Source organism: Siphateles boraxobius, unplaced genomic scaffold, assembly GCF_051911475.1.
Source record: "Siphateles boraxobius isolate OS27281-9 unplaced genomic scaffold, OSU_SipBor_1 25, whole genome shotgun sequence".
NCBI lineage: Eukaryota > Metazoa > Chordata > Actinopteri > Cypriniformes > Leuciscidae > Siphateles > Siphateles boraxobius.
Window position 1 is genome coordinate 8,813,656 of NW_027508866.1, and position 24,692 is coordinate 8,838,347.

Consider the following 24,692-nt stretch of genomic DNA (forward strand, 5'->3'; position numbering starts at 1 on the left):
TATATTGCTCAAAAAACGTCTCCCTCTCCTTTTTTATGATTTCTTGCTTTGGTCCTTTGAAGTGAAATTGAAAAGAGAAAGAGTGGTGGACGGCGGTGGTGCTCGGCTTTGTGCTTGGAGCTGATACGCACTCTTCTGCCCCCTCAATCACTTCTTCCCTCTCTCTCTCTCTCTCCCCCCCCCCCCTTCCCTTTCCACTCACTTTAATTAAGTCAGCCTCCCTGGCATGGCTGCCAAAGATAATTGGAGTGGGTTTTGGATGCCATTTACTCGAAATGTCGCCTGTTTCCTTCTTTTTTTTAAATTCCTCGTCCCTGCCACATTCACTAATTTTTTCCCTCTCTTCTTGTCGTTTATGAGATAGGGATTAACCTGAGGTTTGCGCCGTGCAGGTGTGCTTCACAGACGGAAGACAATTTATCTGCCAACTTTGTGGGCGAAGATTCGTTTTCCTTAACTTGCTTTTAGAATTAGTTCTTACTATTTTTGGAGCACTTGGAGGAACTTTTATGATAGGCTATATTATAATATCAGGCAATTAGTCATGCAAACTTTATTACATTTTCTTCATTTACCTTTTTTTCCGCCTTCACTCTAAAAAAATATGTTTTTTAAAGACTTCAAAAATATATACAGGATATTTATTTATTTATTACTGTACAATGTGAGTGAGTTGGTCATATGGTTCTTTGTAGATTCTAGAGTCTTTATCACAGGTTTTTGAAATTGCTGTATTGTTTCTAATAGTATCTCTGTCTGTACTGTGCATTACTAGTCACCAAATCTTGACAATTTCATCCTGCATAAAATATTTGTTGCATACCAGCTTTTCAAAAGAACCACACAACGTAGAACTGAATGTAGAACACCAATATTGAAGCCAGATTTAATTTGATGGAAATTAAAACAAGTAAAGTCTGTTCAATAGGTTGTAATGTTTGTGTCAGTTGACAAAAAAACATTAAAAATTATCATTCTACAACAGTGCTTTTAGTGTTAAAATAAAATAAAAAATGAAATGAGTGACAATATTTTGAAAAGAATAGGCCTTTTACAGGATTAATGTTTTAATATTTTTTAAATAAAATAAAGTGGCCTGTTCTTATTTGTGATTACCACATTTCTTTGCATAATGTTTTTTGTTTGGTTACACTTTATTTTACGGTGTCATTATTACATATGTTACATGTAGTTACTATAGTTATAAGTATAAATTATGCATAATTACATGCAACTAACCCTAAACCAAGCCCTAATCCTAACCCTATTGCAGTTACTTAATATTACTCTGTACTTAAATGTATAGCTACAGTGTAACAAAGACACCTTAAAATAAAGTCTAACAATTTTTTTCTCAAAATATTATACTTTATTCACTTTATTTAAATTCATTTAACTTTATTCTCATTATATTACAGTTTTTCTTCTCAATACAATCTGACTTTATTCTTGTAACATTTACATCTTTGTTCTCATCTTACAAGTTTATCCTCAGGTTGTTGTTGTTTTTTTTTCCTTTTTTTTCCTTTTAATATATATAAAATCTTTTCAATATCATTCATGTCAAGATAAAAAATCTTAGATTTCTTTTATTTTAATGTGGCACTAAAACACTTTTACATTCAAATATCTATCATGTCAAATGAAATAAGATATTAATGTAGGGGTTAACAAATTAACGAGTTAATGATAATTAACCCGTTCTGGAACATTTTTGTTGTTGATGTGAAATCGATTGCCAGTCTTTTGGTTTATCATTCCTAAGGTATTATTGTTCTCTTTCAGTGAGTAGACTTGCTTTTCTCAAGCTACAGAATACAAATGTAGTACAGCTCACTTTGCTGCCAATTTGTCAGGTTAATCCATAGTTTTGTAGCCAGTTCTCTGATTTATTGCGTGTGATGAACTTTCATGTTTTATTGACGACATCTGTTGTTTCGCAAGCCAGGTCTGGTGTTATGATGAAGTGCTGTTATGTAATCAGGTGGTGTAAAACTTTATACAGTACCACCCATTATAGTGTGTCTGCTCATGCTGATCTCCTGAGGCGTCAGCGTGTCACAGTTTTGGAGGTAGTGCTTGTAGTAGCGTGTGTGTTCTGGTCACAGTGTGTGGTGGCTGGAGCAGGAGTCAGCGAGTGAGGCCTCCTATCAATCATGCTGGGCTGCTGAAAAGGGCTGCGCTGGGCCGGGCCACCCATTCAGCAGGCCACGGCAGGGGGATCCAATATCCCCCCCAGCCCTAATGTATTCCAGATGGCCAGGGCAGAGCTCTGGGGCCGGCCAGGGTCTCTCTGTACACCTCCAGAGAGACTGAGCGAGAGCGTAGAGCGATCTGTCTGCATAGCAGCGGTGTGTGTACGTTAGAGAGGAGACATCTTGACCGTGGGGTTCCATTGGAGAGCGTATGCTGGACTTGCGGTGTATACGCACACACACATTCTCTCGCCACGTGTCATACAAAACACCTCCGTGAGGCTCATATAGAAGTATAGAAGGGGTTTGAAAGGAGTCAACATATCCACAGGGGTTGCCCCAGAGGGGCGGATTTTTTGGTAGATAAACAGAGGTTTCTGTAAACTGTAGTAATCTGTCATTTAAAATGGGTTTTCAAAGTTAGGGATGCAACAATATTACAATTCTGCTCAATAATGAATTTTAATATTATTTAAAAATATATGTAAAATTAAAAATAATTATTAGGTAAAATTTTTTTTTTGAGTTGGTCAATATAAGTCATGATTGAGGGAGAGAAAGATCTATCTATCTATCTATCTATCTATCTATCTATCTATCTATCTATCTATCTATCTATCTATCTATCTATCTATCTATCTATCTATCTGTATGTCTGTATGTCTATAAGTATGTCTGTCTGTCTGTCTCTATGTCTGTCTGTCTGTCTCTATGTCTGTCTGTATATCTGTCTGTATGTCTGTCTGTCTGTCTGTCTTTCTATATCCGTCCATCTGTCGAACTATCCATCAATCCATCCATCCATCTCCCTACCTACCTGATAAATAACTAATACATCTTTTTTTTACTGTTTTGTCTAAAAAATGATGTAAATAAAATTCTACAATAAAATAAAATAAGTCATTTTCAATGCTACAAGTGAATTTAGGCATCACAATGTTAGAATGAACATTAACAAATCTCAAAATGAATATACATTTTTCATAAAGTCCCAACAGTAATCTAAATGTTTAAACCGAGGAAATAAACATGAACAGATAAATATCCAGTATCAGCTGACAACCAATATGGTACTAATATACAGTATCACAAATCGCTAACAAAAATAGTTTTTTAATAGATAAAACTTAATGTGCGATCATATTAGCGAAACTTGGCGGGAAATTAAGGTATTGTCCATTGTCAATACTATAGCGAGTATGAAGCACTGCTCACTCAAAGGCTGTTTTCAAACTAAGCAGATTTCTGTTGGTGAGTGCCGCCAATTCATGTGACCAACTTGAACATGAGCGAAATCTGATAGGGGAACATTTTCACCTTCACAAGAAAATTCAAATCGCTTGGATTCCAATTGAATTGAGTGTATTTTGCTAGTGAAATTCAGCCGAGCAACAGCAAATGTGAACGGTTTAATGTATCTGATTTGTTTACACAGATCTAAATTTACACAGCAAAGGATGCAAATTTGAATTAGATGTAAATGGGAGAAAGTAAAGTTTTAAAGTGTCTTCATGCACCCATTCTGCAGAGTGGATTGAAATATGGCTGAAATGTTGCTGAATTATTATACTCGTGTGAAATAATGTAGTAGTATACTTGTATAAACTGAAAGCATGATCAAAATTGAGGATGGGGAATTCAGCAAACTTCATGAAGGATGCTTCTAATTTTAAGGAGTTTCCTGTGGAGTTTCTTGCAGAGATTCCATGTGGGTCTAGTCATGGCATACCAGCCCCGATGATTTAGATAATGGCCCCTTTAGGTGGAAGAACGCTACCATTTTAGTAAAATAAACAGTCAGAAATTGGACTGAGGGTTATTTGAAATGTTATAGATACACCAAGGAATGTGTCTGTCTCCCTGAGGCGCACATGGAAGCTTTCATGGTAACACTATATCTGATGGAAGCCATCGGTCCGCCACAGTTGTTGATGCACCTGCGGGTTCGAAACTTGGCTCAGACCTGGAGATGGCCAGTAAGAGACTTTCCACTCAAAATAGCCTGTCATTTTATCCCTGAATATTATCGGTGTCTCTCTCTTGTTCATTCTTTCATTTTGAAAGAAATTGCCCCCCCCCCCCACACACACACATATCGTCTTCTCACCCTATATGAGTGTTTTTTGTGTTGCTCTCTCTTTCTCTGTCTCTCTTTCTCTCACTCTTCTCATCTCCCCGCTGCCATCCTTTCCCCCCCACGCATGATTCTCTCTCCCTATGGCATTGCTGAGGAAATTTAATATTGGATTGTTTGGAGTTTCCAAGGATTCCATTCGGCGTAGCTCCGGGCACTACGCAAAGACAAACATCAGCTGTTGGGGCCAAGAGCAGCAAACATCGCCTCATTATCCCACCATGCTCATTTTTGCTCCACTGGTCTTGTCTCTTGCTCTTTTCTAAGTGAATCTTTCTCCCTGTTAAACTTGCTCTTCAGGACTTTTTGTTCCGGTCAAACTCAGAAAGTGTTGAACATTGTATAATGAGATTCTTGAAAATGATTACAGTTTATAAAACCTTCTAGAACTCGCTTTGGTTTGATTCTAAATACTCCATGGGCACCTTGCTCTCCCGGTGTTCCAGATCCTTTGGTGGCAGAGTTTTTTCTTTTTAAGGAAAAATTGTGGCCCATGAAATACAGACAGACAGATAGATGGATAAATGAGTGGACAGATAGATGGATAGGAATGTAGATGTGTAGAGTAATAGACAGACCGACAGATGTATAGAAGGATAGATAGACTTAAATGCACATAGATAGATAGATAGATAGATAGATAGATAGATAGATAGATAGATAGATAGATAGATAGATAGATAGATAGATAGATAGATAGATAGATAGATAGATAGATAGATAGATAGATTGATTGATTGATTGGTAGATTGATTGATTGATGGATAGACAGACAACCAAACACACAGAGAGAAGATAGACAGGTGGACTGATCAATAGCTGGATGGATAGATTGATAGATAGACCCATCTCTCTTTCTCTCCCGCAATCATGATTATAATTGACCTACTCTCTTCAACCCCCTGCCAAGTAAAACATGTTATTGGGTTAACATTACCTCAGTGGCTTGTCTTTACCTCAGACTACATTTAAACAGCTGCATTTCACTCTCTTATCTCCACGGATATGATAAGACTCTGTGAAATTTCATCGGAGCTGATAGATTATAACTCTATCCATTTAGCCATGTCTCATCAGTGTCCAGCATGCAGTGATCTTCTGACCCTCCCCGCCAGATCCTCTTGGCTGGTCTGAACACATGTGCCTGCAGCAGAGTCTCCTTGCAGAGCTCTTCTGAAACTTAAACTCTTCATTAGGAATCTGCTGACAATCAGAGCAGTCAGAGAGTGTGTGTGATAATCCCCCCTCTCGTTAACCCCCCGTGGCTCTCTGTGAGCGCTCACACACGCGCTCCTGAGGTTTTCTCTTTTTTTAGGGAAGGAATGGAAGGGGTTTGAATCCTCTGCATGCTGATCACCCTTGCCCTAATCCTACTGCTACATTCCTGGCAAGGCCTTCTCATGCTCTGTGTCTCTCTCATAGCTTAGCACATGCATAGCACCTTATTTATCATCCTCATTGCTGGAGCTGTAGTAGAGGAGACCGAAGTCACAGTGCACTCTTGTTTCAATTTTCAATATTTCAGTTTTTTGCATTTTACATTTTATTTTTGCTGCTGTCAGGATTTTATTTATATACATATTTATGTTGCTGTCAACATTTTGGATGCCTTTAGATTTTATTATATACATATATATATATATTTGATATATTTATATATATATATTGTTATATTATATATATATTAATATATGTATTTTTGATTAATTAAAAGTAACCATGAATGGCAGATGCTTACAAAGTTTGCTGGTAGCTATTTCCCAATTTGATTTGTTTCAGATTCACAAGCTTTCATTTTGATTTCAATTCATTGTAATTTCGATTCAGATTTGTTTGTGACACTTATATATGTTAAAGGCCCACTGATGTTCCTTGGAACACGCAGCTTTGTATGATGCGTTGACGTAATTTCCACTGAAACAGGAAGCTAAGGCGGGACATATTGAATGGCATGGAAGTAAATCGAAGCGATGATGATACGTTGGATTTAATAGTAGAGGTGTGGTAAATTCTAGCCATTTCAGCAGTTGTAAAACTCGAGTTTGAGCAACCAAACTCACCTCTCCAACCCATATTGCTCCGTGACGTGTCAACGCCGGCCGCTTTGGCCAGGTGGTATTTATAGTATAGGGGGCGGGACACTTTAGATTCTAGAGAGCATTTGATTGGACAGAAGATGTGATGAGAAGCTGAAGTCCGCGGTGATGTCAAAAATCTGTGATCTATTTTAGCGGCAGTGAGAGACTACGTTTTGAATGCTTAAATCTCCTAAATGTGAATTTTGACATGGTTTTGGAACACACCAGCTTATTCATAACCTTAAGGCTAACATATTCATACTAAAAGTTAAAAAACTTAAATTGATTTCAGGGGGCCTTAAAAGAAGTTATAAATTGGCTATTGCTATAAATTATACAAGGAACCTTCTAATATGGATGGTACAAATATTGATATTAACATTTTTCATATTTATAAACTTTATATGTATACACACACATATTGCACAGAATCCTCAGTCACTTTATTTACTTATTGAGTTCATTCAGAGCTTCTGAGTAAAAAATTAAACCGTTTTCTTTTATGCTCGATGGCTAAAACAGGCCTGTTTCTAAGGCATATCACTCTATTCCCGTAACAGCAACTGAGTGGAAATTGATGGACGACGTGCTAAATGGGTTAAAAACAGGCATAAGTGGCCACCGTTTCCATCGGTCAAAGAATCACTAAGCAAGCGTCCACTGAAATGACTTCTGCAGAATGATGTATTAGCGCAGACTGCTTTCTGATCTCTCAACACATTTATCACAGATGGGTTCTCTGGTTTTTGTCGCATCTACCCAAAGTCTCACCAAGCAACAGAGCTGGATGCCTCGTGGTAAGATTAGGAGGTATCCATTTAAACAGCCCTGCAGATTGGGAAAGCAAGATAACGCACACACTGTCCCCTTACCCGTATCTCTGCTCAACATGAGAGCGACCAAACCGATTTGACAGCAAGCTCTTGAAGATTACCTCTATGAGCTCAGGTGTTCCAATTTCGGCGGAATTCCAGCCTTCAATATTCCGATTTTTATCAGCGCAGTGAGGAACTGTAACCACTGCGTGTCATCGGCAGGAACGAATTCTCACTCTTGTGTGCGCTAAAGCCATCAAGATGCGATTGCGTCCTATGTCGTTGTAACACGGTGACAGAATTATACACACACCCACATGGGGCACATAAAAGTTTGAATGATCTAAGAGCACTTTAAATAAAGCTTTTGGTCAATTTTCTAAAGATTGCCATATTATCACATTTAATGGATGGAGTCAAGCAGTATTGAATTCTTTTCAAAAGAGTGCTATTAGCTTTTGTCCCTCTCAGCTTGTCATACAGTAAAACTGGTCTACGTGTTGTACGTGCACACCTCTCCTTTATCTTTACCGTTAGCCAGGAAGTGTATTGAAAATAATCCAAAGGATATCCTTGTGGTTCCGTACAGTATAATCAACATTTCAGGCCACAGCAAATGGAAGTTTCCACCAAAGTTACTCAAAAAGTCATATCAATGAATTGTCTGTCTATGTCTATGAATAAATCTGGAATTGAAAATGCAATTGTGATAGTGCAAATCTTGTAGGTTCCATTCTTTCGGTACTTGTGCAGTCTATTGAGAAAATGCTAATTATAATAAAAGCTTTTAGCTATGCTAATGAGGTCATTTGCATGCGAACCATCAGGCCTCTGGGAATAGCAAAATTTCACCACATAGTAAGTTTCCGCAACACCCATTTCAGCAAAGACTTTAATCTAATTTTAAAAAGCAGGACACTTTGGAATTATTTCTAGATCTACCATATCCAAACAATCATTACCATAAATACAAAGGCAAGTGAAATTGCAGATAGATTGGATGAATGGTGAACGAAGATTCTGAATATCTCAGACACAAAGGCTGTGTTCCAAATCACATACACACAATCACAGAATGCAAATTTTCTCTGAGAATTTCTCTGCATAACCTTTTAAATTTTGTAAAATTGTCGGGTTTACAAACAGTGCGCACTGTGTGGAATACTGTATTATGTAATGCAATGTGCTGTATTTGACCTTCCATATCACCTACCTTTTTCGTACAATATAAATCAATGGGCTCCAAAACAACATTGGATCCCATTTACGTTCATAAATAATCTTCCTTTGTGTTTCTCATAAGAGGAAAGCCAAAAGGTTTGTAAATGATGACCATGATTTAAAATTTTGGGTGAACTGTTTAAACCAAATGGAAAGCCATAATTTGAACATGTATGAGACACATGCAGACAGAGATTTGAGCTCATGAATATCAGAGATTAATCCTCCACCTGTGGTTCCTACAGGTTAATGAGCAGTGCGGGGACGCTGAGTCTCCCAAGCTCTTTTACACTGTTGTGTGTGTGTTTGTATGCAATAGCATGCGTGTTGCCTGAAGGTGTATAGCCCTGGGGTGTGTGTTTGTAAGTTGTAAATTCGTGGGTGTGTGGCCTGAGAACCTGGTCCGGAGTTTTCCGTCCCCACGCTGGGGTTCTGCTCCGACACACAGCCCTTTTCCCTTTTTCATTAATCAAACCCCATATCTCCGTCCTTTTTCTTTCCCAGCGCACACTTGCACGCGCCCAGAACGCATTGCAAATCTGCCCATGGATGGACCTCTAATGTAGCAAATGTATTCAGGTGGGCTGGTTTTATATATTCACTTTGGAGAAGCCCTGACTCAGGACATTAAGATTCATGATATTTGGGCATTTGTGACACACGCGCATTGTTTAAAATTATTCATTGCATTCCCTGCAGCATCTGTGAATGACAAACTTCCACACAGGATACATAGAAAAAGAGCCAGGAAAATCACAATCAGATACACTTTTGTCACCGGCAATTGTTTGAAGATCAACAATTCCTCAAGTTAGGCACAGAGGACAGTGCTGGAGTGTACAATGAACCTTGAGCCTGACCTGCCCAACAACAGCAACATTAATTCAATCAATGGCTTGGGTTTGGGGTGGGGGTCTCGCTTTGATTGTCGAAATTAATATTGAAAATGTTCATTTTTGTCAATGATAACAATTAAGAACAATGTGCATCATAGTGATAATAACAATTTTAATTCAGACATACTTTTAATTCAAACATACAAAAATATTACAGGAAAAAATAGCATTAATGTTAACATGACAGAATACGATCGTTTCACATAGTCCAATCATACACTAGCGTTTAAAATTTGGGGTTAGTTCAACATGGATGTATTAAATAGATCAAAAGTGACAGTAAAGAGATTTATAATTTTACAAATGTTTTTTTTTATTTTTATTATTTCAAATAAATGTTGTTCTTTTGAACAATCTATTTATCATATAATCCTAAAAAAAAGTATTTTGGTTTCCAAAAATATCAAGTAGAACAACTCTTTTCAACATTGATAAGTTGTTTCTTGAGCACAAAATCAACATATTAGAAGGATCAAATTTAGCTTTGCCATCACTGTATAAATGGCATTTTAAATTGTAATATTTCTTATTCCAGTTTTCACTGTATTTTTGATTAAACAATTTCACTCTTTGAGTCACAGTCTTCTTTTAAAAAAAAAACATCTTACCAACCCAAACTTCTTAACTATATGATGTGCTAGTCAGTACTGTATGTATAACGCCTGTTTTTGTGGAGTAAAATAAGATATCAATTTAATGAATCTGACAAAAATGTATGAATATGACACGGAATATTGATTGCATTTAAAGGTTAGTTTTGTCAAAATACAAAAAACTAGTGTACTGAGTCCATGTATAATTGGTTCGTGACACCAGTGGCACAGAAAACACTTCACCTACAGTATAAATAAAACGATCTATGTAGTTGTTTTCGAAACGGCGTCCAGTTGCGTGCCACGTTTGATGTGTATCAAGAGAAAGAGAAGGTCTGTTGTGTCTTCAGTCTGCCAGCTTGCCTGGTAAACAGATATATAAAACACCCTTTTCCCAGATGTGAGGGCTAGCTGTGAGACGCAAGGGGAGACTATGCAGATGAGGATGAATGGGGTCTACAAACCACGAAACACTTCCTCCTGTACTTCAGAGCTCACCTGTTTCTGCTTAACGTGGAAAAAAAACCTGCTGCTCTTTCTCTGCACCGGCTCACACGCTGAGTCCTCCTGTGGCCCGTCCACAAAGGATGTTTCCAACTAAGAGGAAGTCACACATCTTTGATCCTTCTGCATTGTGCACAAGGATGCGTGTCCCAGACCGAGAGATTCAATACATAGTCATTCGCCGCCATTTGTTTGTAGCTGATAACAAGAGTAGTTGCAGATGTTTGGCTAGATGCCACGACACAATTGTAAATGCACAGTTAAAGCTGGAGTTTTTAAATATATATAAGTACAAGTTAAGTAATGAATTATAAATGTTAATATAAACATACCCTAATGTTTAAGTCTTAGGGCCCTATTTTAACAATCTAAGCGCATGGCGTAAGCGCACTTAGGGCGTGTCCGAATCCGCTTTTGCTAGTTTAATGACGGGAAAAATTGTCGGTTGTCCCTATTCTCTTAATGAGTAATGGGTGTGTTTTGGGCATAACATGCAATAAACCAATCAGGGTCTCATCTCCCATTCCCTTTAAAAACCAGTTGCGCTCACGCCACGGCGGATTCGGAATTTACAAGCGGAAAAACTGAACGCTTCTCTGGCGAGGAAACAGATCAGACCATTTACGGGACAAAGTCTACACGCATTGTGGCCCGCATACAGACGCATATTACTAACACGCAAAAAACAAAAACAAAATATTGAGAGCAGGTTTCAGTTGGTCAGTGCTGCAGTCTATTTCAGTTGCCTCAAAATAGCAACGCTTGGCGCCTGAGCACACCTCGTTTTCAGACCAGCACGCAACTGTCACGGAACACACACTGGAGGCAGAAAATCCAAAAGCAGTAGTTTAATATAAAAGGGCAATCCAAACTCTTAGTCATCCAGGCAGGGGTCAAAAGTCCATAAGGCAATCCAAAACATAAAATACAAACGAGAACCAGTACGATACAAATAACGGAAGTGTGGGGACATAATACAAGGACTCCGTGACACATACTGAAACAGACAGGGTTATATACACAGGGAATCGACAATGATAATGGGGAATTGGCTGAGTGCAATGATCAGTGATAAGAAACAGCTGAGTGCAATGATGAGACAAAGGATCGTGGGAAATGTAGTTCATAAGTGAAGGACACCGTGGGAAAGGAGGACATCTAGTGGACATCAGGGGAACACAAGCCCAACACTGTGACATAACCCCCCCTCTACGGAGCGGCTACCAGACGCTCCATGACAACAACAAAAAACACAGAAAACACAACACAATACAATACAAGAGGTTCAGGAGGGAGGTGGAACGGTGGAGGATCAGGGGGAGGGAAGGTGGGCCAGGTCCATGAAGGGAGACAGGAACAAGGAGTGAGGGTTTAACCGGGGACCGGGGCAAAACAAAAAATCTATCGGGCATCCAGGGGTAAACACAAAGTCTATCGGGATGCCAGGGCGAAACGCACAGTTCATCGGGAGGCCAGGGCGAGACGCAAAGTCCATCGGGCGGCCAGGGCGAAGAAGACCTCTCGGGCGGCCAGGGCGGCGAAGACCCCTCGGGCGGCCAGGGCGGCGAAGACCCCTCGGGCGGCCAGGGCGGCGAAGACCCCTCGGGCGGCCAGGGCGGCGAAGACCCCTCGGGCGGCCAGGGCGGCGAAGACCCCTCGGGCGGCCAGGGCGGCGAAGACCCCTCGGGCGGCCAGGGCGGCGAAGACCCCTCGGGCGGCCAGGGCGGCGAAGACCCCTCGGGCGGCCAGGGCGGCGAAGACCCCTCGGGCGGCCAGGGCGGCGAAGACCCCTCGGGCGGCCAGGGCGGCGAAGACCCCTCGGGCGGCCAGGGCGGCGAAGACCCCTCGGGCGGCCAGGGCGGCGAAGACCCCTCGGGCGGCCAGGGCGGCGAAGACCCCTCGGGCGGCCAGGGCGGCGAAGACCCCTCGGGCGGCCAGGGCGGCGAAGACCCCTCGGGCGGCCAGGGCGGCGAAGACCCCTCGGGCGGCCAGGGCGGCGAAGACCCCTCGGGCGGCCAGGGCGGCGAAGACCCCTCGGGCGGCCAGGGCGGCGAAGACCCCTCGGGCGGCCAGGGCGGCGAAGTCCCCTCGGGCGGCCAGGGCGGCGAAGTCCCCTCGGGCGGCCAGGGCGGCGAAGACCCCCCGGGCGGCCAGGGCGGCGAAGACCCCCCGGGCGGCCAGGGCGGCGAAGACCCCCCGGGCGGCCAGGGCGGCGAAGACCCCTCGGGCGGCCAGGGCGGCGAAGACCCCTCGGGCGGCCAGGGCGGCGAAGACCCCTCGGGCGGCCAGGGCGGCGCAGACACCGGCTCAGGAACAGCAGACACCGGCTCAGGAACAGCAGACACCGGCTCAGGAACAGCAGACACCGGCTCAGGAACAGCAGACACCGGCTCAGGAACAGCAGACACCGGCTCAGGAACAGCAGACACCGGCTCAGGAACAGCAGACACCGGCTCAGGAACAGCAGACACCGGCTCAGGAACAGCAGACACCGGCTCAGGAACAGCAGACACCGGCTCAGGAACAGCAGACACCGGCTCAGGAACAGCAGACACCGGCTCAGGAACAGCCACAAGAACTGTAATAGTCACAAAAACAGACACAAACACAGAAACAGGCACTGGCTCTGGAACAGACACTGGCTCTGGAACAGACACTGGCTCTGGAACAGACACTGGCTCTGGAACAGACACTGGCTCTGGAACAGACACTGGCTCTGGAACAGACACTGGCTCTGGAACAGACACTGGCTCTGGAACAGACACTGGCTCTGGAACAGACACTGGCTCTGGAACAGACACTGGCTCTGGAACAGACACTGGCTCTGGAACAGACACTGGCTCTGGAACAGACACTGGCTCAGCCTCCGGCTCTGGAACAGGCATTGGCTCAGCCTCCGGCTCTGGAACAGGCATTGGCTCAGCCTCCGGCTCTGGAACAGGCATTGGCTCAGCCTCCGGCTCTGGAACAGGCATTGGCTCAGCCTCCGGCTCTGGAACAGGCATTGGCTCAGCCTCCGGCTCTGGAACAGGCATTGGAACAGGCATAGGCTCTGGAACAGACACTGGCTCTGGAACAGACACTGGCTCTGGAACAGACACTGGCTCTGGAACAGACACTGGCTCTGGAACAGACACTGGCTCTGGAACAGACACTGGCTCTGGAACAGACACTGGCTCTGGAACAGACACTGGCTCTGGAACAGACACTGGCTCTGGAACAGACACTGGCTCAGCCTCCGGCTCTGGAACAGGCATTGGCTCAGCCTCCGGCTCTGGAACAGGCATTGGCTCAGCCTCCGGCTCTGGAACAGCCATTGGCTCAGCCTCCGGCTCTGGAACAGGCATTGGCTCAGCCTCCGGCTCTGGAACAGGCATAGGCTCTGGAACAGGCATTGGCTCTGCCTCCGGCTCTGGAACAGGCATAGGCTCTGGAACAAGCATTGGCTCTGCCTCCGGATCTGGAACGGGCAATGGCTCTGCCTCCAGCTCTGGAACAGCAGACACTAGCTCCGGCTCTGGAACAGCAGACATGGGCATGTCCAGGATCCGAACCAGACGCTCCAGATAGTCCAGATCCAAGAAGGCAGACGGCACTGGCTCTGCCTCCGGCTTTGGAACGGATACTGGCTCTGCCTCCGGCTCTGGAACAGGCATTGGCTCTGCCTCCGGCTCTGGAACCGGCAATGGCTCTGCCTCCGGCTCTGGAACCGGCAATGGCTCTGCCTCCGGCTCTGGAATGGGCACTGGCTCTGCCTCCGGCTCTGGAACGGCCATTGGCTCTGCCTCCGGCTCCGGCTCCGGCTCTGGAACAGCAGACACTGGTTCCGGCTCTGGAACAGCAGACACGGGCATGTCCAGGATCCGAGCCAGACGCTCCAGATAGTCCCGGCCCAGGAAGGCGGACGGAACGTGAACAGTCTCTCGCTGGGCAGACGTGACGTGAACAGTCTCTCGCTGGGCAGACGTGACGTGAACAGTCTCTCGCTGGGCAGACGTGACGTGAACAGTCTCTCGCTGGGCAGACGTGACGTGAACAGTCTCTCGCTGGGCAGACGTGACGTGAACAGTCTCTCGCTGGGCAGACGTGACGTGAACAGTCTCTCGCTGGGCAGACGTGACGTGAACAGTCTCTCGCTGGGCAGACGTGACGTGAACAGTCTCTCGCTGGGCAGACGTGACGTGAACAGTCTCTCGCTGGGCAGACGTGACGTGAACAGTCTCTCGCTGGGCAGACGTGACGTGAACAGTCTCTCGCTGGGCAGACGTGACGTGAACAGTCTCTCGCTGGGCAGACGTGACGTGAACAGTCTCTCGCTGGGCAGACGTGACGTGAACAGTCTCTCGCTGGGCAGACGGAACGTGAAGATTCTCTGACTGGGCAGACGGGACGTGAACAGTCTCTGACTGGGTAGACGGGACGTGAACAGTCTCTGACTGGGCAGACGGGACGTGAACAGGCTCTCGACCACCTCCTCCACTGCGACCTCCACGGGTCCCACGAAACTTAACTAATCGGGTCCCCTTAAAAAACTCCCTTCTCTCCCGCTCGGTGGCTGGGGAAGAGATATTGAGAAACATACCGCTGGATCTTGTGAGGACGGAGTCCTTCTGTCACGGAACACACACTGGAGGCAGAAAATCCAAAAGCAGTAGTTTAATATAAAAGGGCAATCCAAACTCTTAGTCATCCAGGCAGGGGTCAAAAGTCCAATAAGGCAATCCAAAACATAAAATACAAACGAGAACCAGTACGATACAAATAACGGAAGTGTGGGGACATAATACAAGGACTCCGTGACACATACTGAAACAGACAGGGTTATATACACAGGGAATCGACAATGATAATGGGGAATTGGCTGAGTGCAATGATCAGTGATAAGAAACAGCTGAGTGCAATGATGAGACAAAGGATCGTGGGAAATGTAGTTCATAAGTGAAGGACACCGTGGGAAAGGAGGACATCTAGTGGACATCAGGGGAACACAAGCCCAACACTGTGACAGCAACGTGGCGCAGGACGTAAAAATGATAACTGCGTCAGGCTGAAACTAGCAAAAAACACTTAAACTCAGCTAGATGCTAACACTTACATGCTGACACAAAGAGTTTGTGACAGTCACATGATAATTTCCCAATACTGCTGTAATTTCTTCATTTCAGTATATAGGCTACTTTCAGTTCACAAATTAGCATGCAGGCTTTGTCATTACTAAACATCCTCTCCGACTATGTTCTATTAGTCTCGTCAGTAGCAGCTTTCCGACAGGTGGCTGTGTTAATTATCGACTGATCAAACAGTCAAACGATTGTGGGTGAGGGGTCTGGTGAAGCAGTATCGATGGGAAGAGGGCTAACATTCGAACTCTCCATTTTTCCCAGACACACACCAGACATGTTCAATACATCCCCATTTTACTTTCCATTTCCCCAGTCTTTAAATGCTCTCCCTGCCAGCTGTAATTATGAGTTTAAATCAGGAAGTTACAGGCTGCTGCATTGTATGACTTACAATTGCACATTTCTCATGAAACACTGTAATTTAAAAACTTCCTACTATTTATGGTAATTAACTTGATTCTGTTTAATTTCTGCTTAGAATATTGTTATTTTTAAAGCTCATTTTATTTAGGCTTTTTTAGCTTTATCTTTTATGTAGTTTTAGTATCTTTGTTGATGCTCTCTTAAAAATATATGTCATTAAAAAATAAAAATTTAAGTTATTTTTTGTTTGGTATAGGTATAAATTCTATTCATATTATAATTTTATAGTTATTGAAATAGTATAGTATATAGTAATTTTGATGTCTTTAAAAGGGGAGTCACTGCAATTCAATCAAGGCTTTAACAACCTTTAATGTATTATTTAATGCGAAAACACTCTTTATGAATGCGCTAATACCCAAGAGAATAGCCCTAAAATATTTATTGGTCTTTTAATGTCTTAACCATTTTAATCACAAATCACTGGTCAAGAAATTAGCAAGAATTGCATAAAAACTGTATAAAGAATAGCCTTCCCCTGCTTGCTGACAGCTTTTCACAGGAAGAAGAGCCAATGTTAATGGCTTCAAACCGTTCATGAGTAGTTGAAAAATGTCTCCCAGTTCGTTTGAGTTTAATGTGAGACCAAATATTCACTAGAGGGTTCAAATCTGGACTCTGACCAGGCCAAAACATGAGCCTGATGACTTCACTTCTTGGTTATATTTGCAATTTGGGCAGGAGTATTGTCTTGTTGAGAAATAACATCTGATCATTCCTCTTTAGATAATAACTCTTTGTTTGTGGGAAGCAAGCCATTCTGCAATATTCTCCTGTATTCCAAAGCATTACATTACTTTTCAGAGTGAAGCTCACCAATCCCAGCAGGTAAAAAGGCTCTGCACACAATTACAGCTTTTCCTCCATGCTTCACTGTGGTAGAGAGTCATTTAGTATTATATTTCTCAGCAGATCTTCAAAGACACCGCTCTGGAGCATCACCATGCAACTCGTGTTTCATTTGTGATTCATCACTCCACACACAACTTCCCATAATCTAAAAAAAACTTCATTCTGTCTTTGATGTTTTTTTCTGAGAAATCAATGGCTTTTTAAGAAGTGCATTTGCTTACATTTTGCTAATTTCCTGACCAATAATTTTACTTTTAATAAGTAAAAGCGTAGTGTTTTGGGCCCCCTTTTTTATTGTTCTCTATTTTACCCAGGAGTGTATGCAACACAAACATACAGTACCGTTCAAAAGTTGGGGGTCAGTACGATTATTTTAAGAAATAAATATTTATATTCCACAAGGATGATTGATCAAAAGTGATGGTAAAGACATGGAGTTAGGACATGAAGACTGGAATTATGTTATGGCTGCTGAAAATACAGCTTTGCTGTTTTCAGTTTACATTTTGTTCTATTTTCCCTTTTGGCCCGAAAAATGAAAATGTGTCTAGAGTAACATCCTGATCTCTCATACAATGTGTACTCGTGTGTACTGCCTTACTACACACAAGGCTAAACGTGCATGTCCTGATGTATACGCTGCTGTTCAGGTGCATGACGGGAAGAATGTCCGACTGTATATCAATGAACCGATCGATGTTTGTATCGACTGATGGATTGAAATCAATACCTGGTATGTTAAGTCAGAAGGTGTGATGATGTGTTTTAAAAGAGCAGGCCAGAAGGCTTAATCAGTGCACGCCCTTTGCCCGCAGAGACTTCGGAGGTTTCTTTGCTCATTATTAAGTACGTCCATGTCTGCAAACACAGGTTTGTGGATAGATCTGTTACCTAGTGTACACGGTGCGTATGCATCATTATTATATGATGCTGCGATGGGTACCACCCCACTCCAGGGACCAAGACTTGAGAGGCCCCCTTAAAATACCGTGCAATAATTGGAATTGCTTTATCTTTAGTCTCATCAATTAATGTGCAATTTTCCATTTAATTACCAACTCGCTCACAAAATTTGCAATTAAAATGAGGCGAGATAACAGTGAAGATGCCTTTCGGCTGATAGCACTTGGAATGAGAACACAAGCGCGGTGTGTAATCAGTATACAAATCACACACAACGTTCTCAATTTGTATGATTTGGACGAGCTTCATAAAATATGCAACGCCAAGCTAGAATCTAATTTGTGCTTGGAAAATTCCTCATGTTTCTACGAAGTCCAATACGAAATGGTGCTGATGGTTTTGAAGACCATGATAACCCAAAACCCAGTGTATGAGAGAGAGAGAGAGAGAGAGAGAGAGAGAGAGAGAGAGAGAGAGAGAGAGAGAGAGTGAGTGAGAGTGTGTGTGTGTGTGTGTGTGTGTGTGTGTGTGTGTGTGTGTGTGTGTGTGTGTGTGTGTGTGTGTGTGTGTGTGTGTGTGTGTGTGTGTGTGTGTGTGTGTGTGTGTGTGTGTGATCTCCTTAAAATAGCTGCTTGGTTTGCTTTGGCCCCTTCTACCATTTTCCACATGCTCCTGCCAACCTGAAGATGAGCTGTGAGGGAAAGAAAACGATCTTTCCTGTTTTCCCGCACAAACTGTTGTCTGTCTGCTGTCTGAGGAAGGTTACATCCTGTCTGCCATCTGACAGAGTTGGCTTCTGTACTGTATTCTGCTCTATGTCTCCTTGATTTTTCCCACAATCCTCTTGACAATCCTCTTGTTCTGCTGTCCACAGAATTATTTACGCATATGTGCTCATTTAAACATGATTCTGTCTCTTTAAGATTTCAAGCTGTTAAGATATAGACAGAGCTAACAAGATGTTCTCAAGAGAGAAAATGACTATTTCTAAAGCTCAGAAAGAACTTTATAGGTCACGTTTTAAATGAGCGATTTATGTCTCGTGTAATTACCGAATGGAGCAGAGGTCCCACCCACATTAACTCGGCAGATGTGATTGTACTGTTCTTTCACAGTAATTATATATGATTGCTTATGTATTTTTAGTATTCTTTGCGATTGTTAGCTTCTGCTTCTTACATCTGTGGGTTGCTAATAAAAGCCTGGAGCTCAATGGTGGACTGAAGACCGTGAATTGGTGGGGTCAAACTGTCTGAAATTATCATTTTAATGATTCGGGTGTGATTTCATAAGTTTCCGTAACAAACATAGAACAAAAGATTCAACGAGTTTAACTCTGAATATACTATTATATGCTTCATGTGTTTGGATGGCACTAAATCTTATTTTGAATGCACTTAGACAGATGTGAAAAACAATATCCAACATTTAAAGATGTTGATGGTAACAGACTTGGTAAGTGTATATAACAAGAAAGCTATAGAGTTGAAGTTATGGTTGCTTATTTATTTATTTGTTTGTTTATTAAAAATAAAAAAACAATCCGGTTTCGTTTTGAGATACCGGTTCAGAAACGGGGTTCGGGGGTCCATGTGTGGTAACAAGGGGCCAATTATCTGTAGTCAAGGTTTCCCACAGTGCACCATCCCCGGGGTCCAGCCTTCTCTTGCCCAGTGTCTATTACTCTTCTGACAACAGAGCTAATGAGCCACTGATTGGCCTGCTGGGTTCGTCATGTTTATCTTCGTAAAACACTAACTCATCATGTACCTGCACCTCAAGGTGCTTATTTTGTTTTCTTGACACACGGACTGTAAACTTACATTGAGTTAGATTGTTGTCTCTCAAACTTGTTACTAATGCTTTAATGGATTCAGTACTATTATTCATATATATTTTATTTTTTAATTTTTTATGCATATAACTTATATAATCTTTTTTGTACAGAATTGCATTAAATGGACACTTATTTTATTATTTTATCTGTACATTTTCTACCTTTGGGTTTGTAGTCCATAAGACTTTGATTCCAAATAGTGTTTGTATGCAGACCTCGATTTAATCGCTGGCCTCAAAATGATTTTTAGTTTAGTTTAGTTTAGTTTAGTTTAAAAACAACTCAACATATTAATTTCTTCCAACATTGTATGAGTTTGTTTCAGTTTAAGTACAGCAGCACCTAGTGGTGGGTCCTGGAATTGTTTCAGTAAATAACTGAGGAATTTATTTATTGATTTACTTATTTATACATTTTTTTGTCTTTATATATGTATATATTTACTGTTGGTAAATATGCCAGTAGGTACACATTTGTCCATACAACAACACTCTCAATAATCCTTTATATCACTGTTGTTTCTCTTCAGGGTCTCCATGTGAAGCTATCCCATGATGCAACATGTGTCCCCAGCACCAGCATTGACCATGATGGCCACACAGAGCGTCCCACCACCATCGTACCAGGAGAGCCAACAGGTCAGTCAACAAACAAACGACAAATAAAAGAGGAAGGCAGTGATAAACTTTCTGTTTATTTGGGTAACCTATTTTTAAGAAAGATTTTAATGTATTATTAAATACATAGACCCACCTCAGATGTAGGTTTAGAATCCAGTCCTGTTACAAAAGATGCATATACAGCTCATCCTTGAATAATTTCCCTGCTGAAATAAAAAAGCCTAAGATAGTTTACTGGTATAAGCTGGTTTCATATGTTCTCCCATCCTGGCCATGCCACCAAAGCATAAAAAGCCTAACAAGACTGGGAGATGATAAATAATCATCATCACAAATCAAATTGTTTGTGGATGTTTAAAATGTGCGTTTGTGGTCCTGTGCAACATTTAGCATGTGAAATCTTCATTGTGCTTGTCCTGAGGTAATCAGAGGAACACACAGCTACATTTTTGTCCCAGAGTCCCCTCTCCCTGTCCAGCTGCTGTGTCCCTCCGCCCTGAGGATTAGAGGCTGGGGAAAAGAGAGCAGTGCGCTGGTGGAGACATGCAAATGAGAGCTAGTTAAGTGTGAAGAAGCTAATTTATTTCCTTGAGGCTGGGATTAAGACTTCCAGCTTCCTCTCTTAAACCATTTTTGTTCTGGGGAGGGAGACAGGTGGGGCTTGCTTTCAGAACTGCATCACAAAAGAGAAAAAACAGGAGAGGGAGAGATGGGAAAACGTAGACAACAGGAGAGTTGTACTCTCTCTCCCACTAATGCATCCTAAACAGGGTATTTGTGCATCCTGACAATGTTTCGAATGCGAGGGCAAGACCTCTGCCCACCTCGACTGCCAGAGTTTTATTTGATGACTAGGTGGAACATATTCCTGCAGAAGGTGACCTACGTAAAAATGTAGGGGTCAAGTGCCTCAAATTAGATTCCAGATTTTAATGAGACCATATGCTGCAGCCGCTAACGTTCCTACATTGTCAAGATGGGCAAACCGAGAGATAGCAGACACATTGGAAGGGCCTTCCTGAATATGTATGCTGAGAGGGTTTTTTTTCCTTACAAGCTTTTACCTCAAGTTTTTCTAGAACTTCATCTGGATGTGTGCCATTTTTCCTCCAATGCGGAAAAGATAGCTAACCAGATTATTACATGCACATTTCCGCTCTTACAAAAAAGCACAAAAGTGAAGCGTTAATAAAGTAAATCTGATAAGACGACAATGCCTGGCTGTGAGCCACATATAACATGCACATGTGCAAGATGATGTTGAACAGCGTGTGGAGAGGGTAAAAGCAGAATGAGTTGTATGCTCTTCAAACGCATGTTATTTAGTTTTATGGATGTTTGTCATGAATTATCAGCAGATTTAATTGCTGTAAATAAGTCCAAGAATTCTGTATAAAAAACTGAATTTGATTAAGAAGAGAATCTGATTGGTGTCCAACACTGTACAGTAAATCTAATCTTAAAGGTGTAACGGTTCTGTTAGTTTGGACTTTTTGTGTTTCACAACTTTCTGCCTGAGTTAGTATTTTGTTGTCTTGGTCCCTCATTATGTTCAGCTGCACACTCATTATCTCCCTCATTATCACGTGTAATTTCAGTTCTGTTTGTGTTACATTGTCGGGTATCGTCTATGTAACGTGTGTGTATCACTCTCTCTGTTTGGATTTACCTTTATGCCTTTGGATTAATTAAAAGACTGCATTCTCTCGTCATCATCGTGTTCAAAGTTTGATCATCTACACAGCGTTGTGACAAAAGAAATAGTTTCATATTTTTTGAATAGTTTAATTGTCATATTTACTGGCATGGAATACCAATCCTGCATGATTTTTCTTTCTTTAGTGGAACACAAAAGGGGAAATTGTTTTTGGTTGCCAAACAATATCATAGTTTTTACCACATTAAAATCAGTTGTAGTTGCATTTTTACAGTTGAATTTTTAGTTAGATCTATACGTTTTATGTTATGTCAGTTGTACTGTTTAGTTTGGTACTGTTTTTAACTGTTGTGTAATATATTTATTATTTTGTTTTATGTCCAAGTTCAAAATAAAAAAAGAAAATAATCACAAATGAATATGACGATGTACCTTTAATTTTTAAAATATTTGCATCACTGAATTATCCATGAATACTTATTGCTACATGGATATTTATTATACAGTATAAACTAGTTTATGCTAGTAGAGGACTTTTTAATCTTCTAAATGGAAAAAAGCTCCATAAAACCTGTTTATATAGCGCATTATACAATATAGATTAACAGGATAATAATGATTTAATTAATAATGCAAACAGAATTCAAAAAGTCGAACTCTAAAAAGACAACTGTGTCATTGTTCAGCTTAAGTCAGTTCAGTTTTGATTCAGTTCAGTTCAATAACTGTGTAAAGTTAATAAATTATTGTAAATGAAGTATGTTCAATTGAAATGAGTTCAGCTAAAAAGCAGCTCTGCAGAAAACAGTGATGATGTCAGTGTTTTCTGCAGTGGTCCAAATGAAAATGTTTGTGTGTAATATGGTCAGAATATTCTGCAGAATATGGAGAATATTCACATATTGTGTATTTTTTCAGATGACAGGCACTACGCAGCAAAACTCGAAGGCCCAGCATGTCCACCTCTCTGCCGGCTCAGCTGGGACCGCCCCGGTCAGCGTGACGCTCGACCCTCAAGCCCAACTGGAGTCAGACAAACGAGCCGTTTACAGGTGAGTGTTGTCTTCTTAATTATTAAGGACATCATTTATAAGAAAATCAAGATTTTTACTTTCTCTGAAGAAAATGTGAGTAGTGCTTGTATGATGCAATAATGGGCAAGACGATGCAGTGATGTTTTGGATGGCATCTGCCATCAGAAAGTTTAATGTTGCTAAGATTTTTTTTTAAAGGGACATTGTGTAGGAATTTCTCCCATCTAGCTGTGAAATTGTATTTTGCATTCAAACGAATTGTGCTCTCCAGCGCCTCGCTTTTTCAAATGCCTGTTGCATCCACGGTAGCTGTTATGTACCAAAAAGATATGACAAACAATGCAAGAACAATCATATGCTCTATTAAAATATATTCTTATCGAATTTCTAGGTTACAAAAAGTAAACTTACAAACCTTGTTTTTAGCACCTTCTCAACTTTATTCAATGGCTGCTATTCATCAAAGAGCCTGTTTAACTTTTAACTATAAATGTTCTACTGTCTATATAATAAAGTACACAACCAAACAATGAAAAAAAGCATGTAATTAAGTCTGTAATATTGACGTTTACATGGATAAGTCAGATAATTGGCCGAGGTATTTGTACACCATTGAGGACATATTTATGAATAAAAATATTGATTTTAGATAACAAAATACCTAAGAAAACTACACATAGTCCCTTTAAATGTTTTTGAAAGAGATTTCTTATGGTCACCAAGGATGCCTGTTTTTGATAATAAATACACAGTACAAACATTAATATTGTAAAAATACTATTAACATTTCAAATTACTTTTTTCTATTTGAATATATTTTTAAAAATTAATTTATGGCAAATCTGATTTTTCAGCAGCCAATACTCCAGTCTTCAGTGTCACATGATCCTTCAGAAATCATTCTGCTGATTTGGTTCTTATTGTTGAATTTTGGTGCTTAATATTTTTGTGGAAACTATTTTATATTTTATTCAGGATCAATTGATGAATGGAAAGTTCAGCATTTATTTGAAAAATAAATCATTTGTAGCATTATAAATGTACCGGTATATTCTATTTAACATGTTCTATTCTATTTCTAAATGTTTTTTCTGTGTCCTTGCTGAATACAGGTCTTTCTTTCTTTCTTTCTTTTTCTTTCTTTCTTTCTTTCTTTCTTTCTTTCTTTCTTTCTTTCTTTCTTTCTTTCTTTCACAAAAACAAAAAAATCATACTGACCCCAAACTTTTCAACAGTAATGTGTGTGATATACAACAAAGTATGAACATTTTTGTGTTCCTTTATTTTTGCAGTGAATATTATATTGGTACCTGTACGCCATTGTTCCATCAGATATCAATTATTCAGTTTTATAGTTATTTGAAACCCTCATAACATATTGATCTAAATACAAGCATACAGACTAGATGCTTGATTTGGATAGCAACACGCCTGCATAAGTCATATTTTCCTCGTTTATTCATGAAATAAATAATACATGGCACGCTGACACTTTAAATACTTAAAACCTCATTCCCAATCCTCCCCTTCCCGGTTGATCACAGCGCGGCTGTTTGCGAGCCGCATGCATATCGTAGCATCACCGGGTCCTGTGTAAAGGCAGCCGCGAGGGCTCGTTCGACCGGCTCAGCGCTGGCTATGATTAGCGGTGTCTCGCGGCGGCGTGGCAGAGGCCCGTGGTTTCACGCTAACCCCTGAGGCAGGTCTGTGAAGGCCTGGGCAGGCCTGGGGCTCAGTCTCTCAGCTCCTCAGAGAGAGAAAACTGCCTTTGATGTGAGCAGCCAGCCGGAGGCGGCCTGCAGGCGGT

The 24,692-nt window shown here is 41.4% G+C and overlaps 1 protein-coding gene across 1 annotated transcript in view; it reads left to right on the forward strand.

Moving 5' to 3' along the window:
- Nucleotides 1–24,692, forward strand: part of pknox2 (pbx/knotted 1 homeobox 2) — an 80,128-nt gene that overhangs the window by 32,948 nt on the left and 22,488 nt on the right. Inside the window, exons 3-4 of the mRNA XM_077242392.1 lie at nt 20,104–20,212; nt 22,770–22,903. Coding sequence (XP_077098507.1) covers nt 20,126–20,212; nt 22,770–22,903 — 221 coding nt within the window. The 5' untranslated portion in view covers nt 20,104–20,125. The remainder of the gene's footprint in view (nt 1–20,103; nt 20,213–22,769; nt 22,904–24,692) is intronic.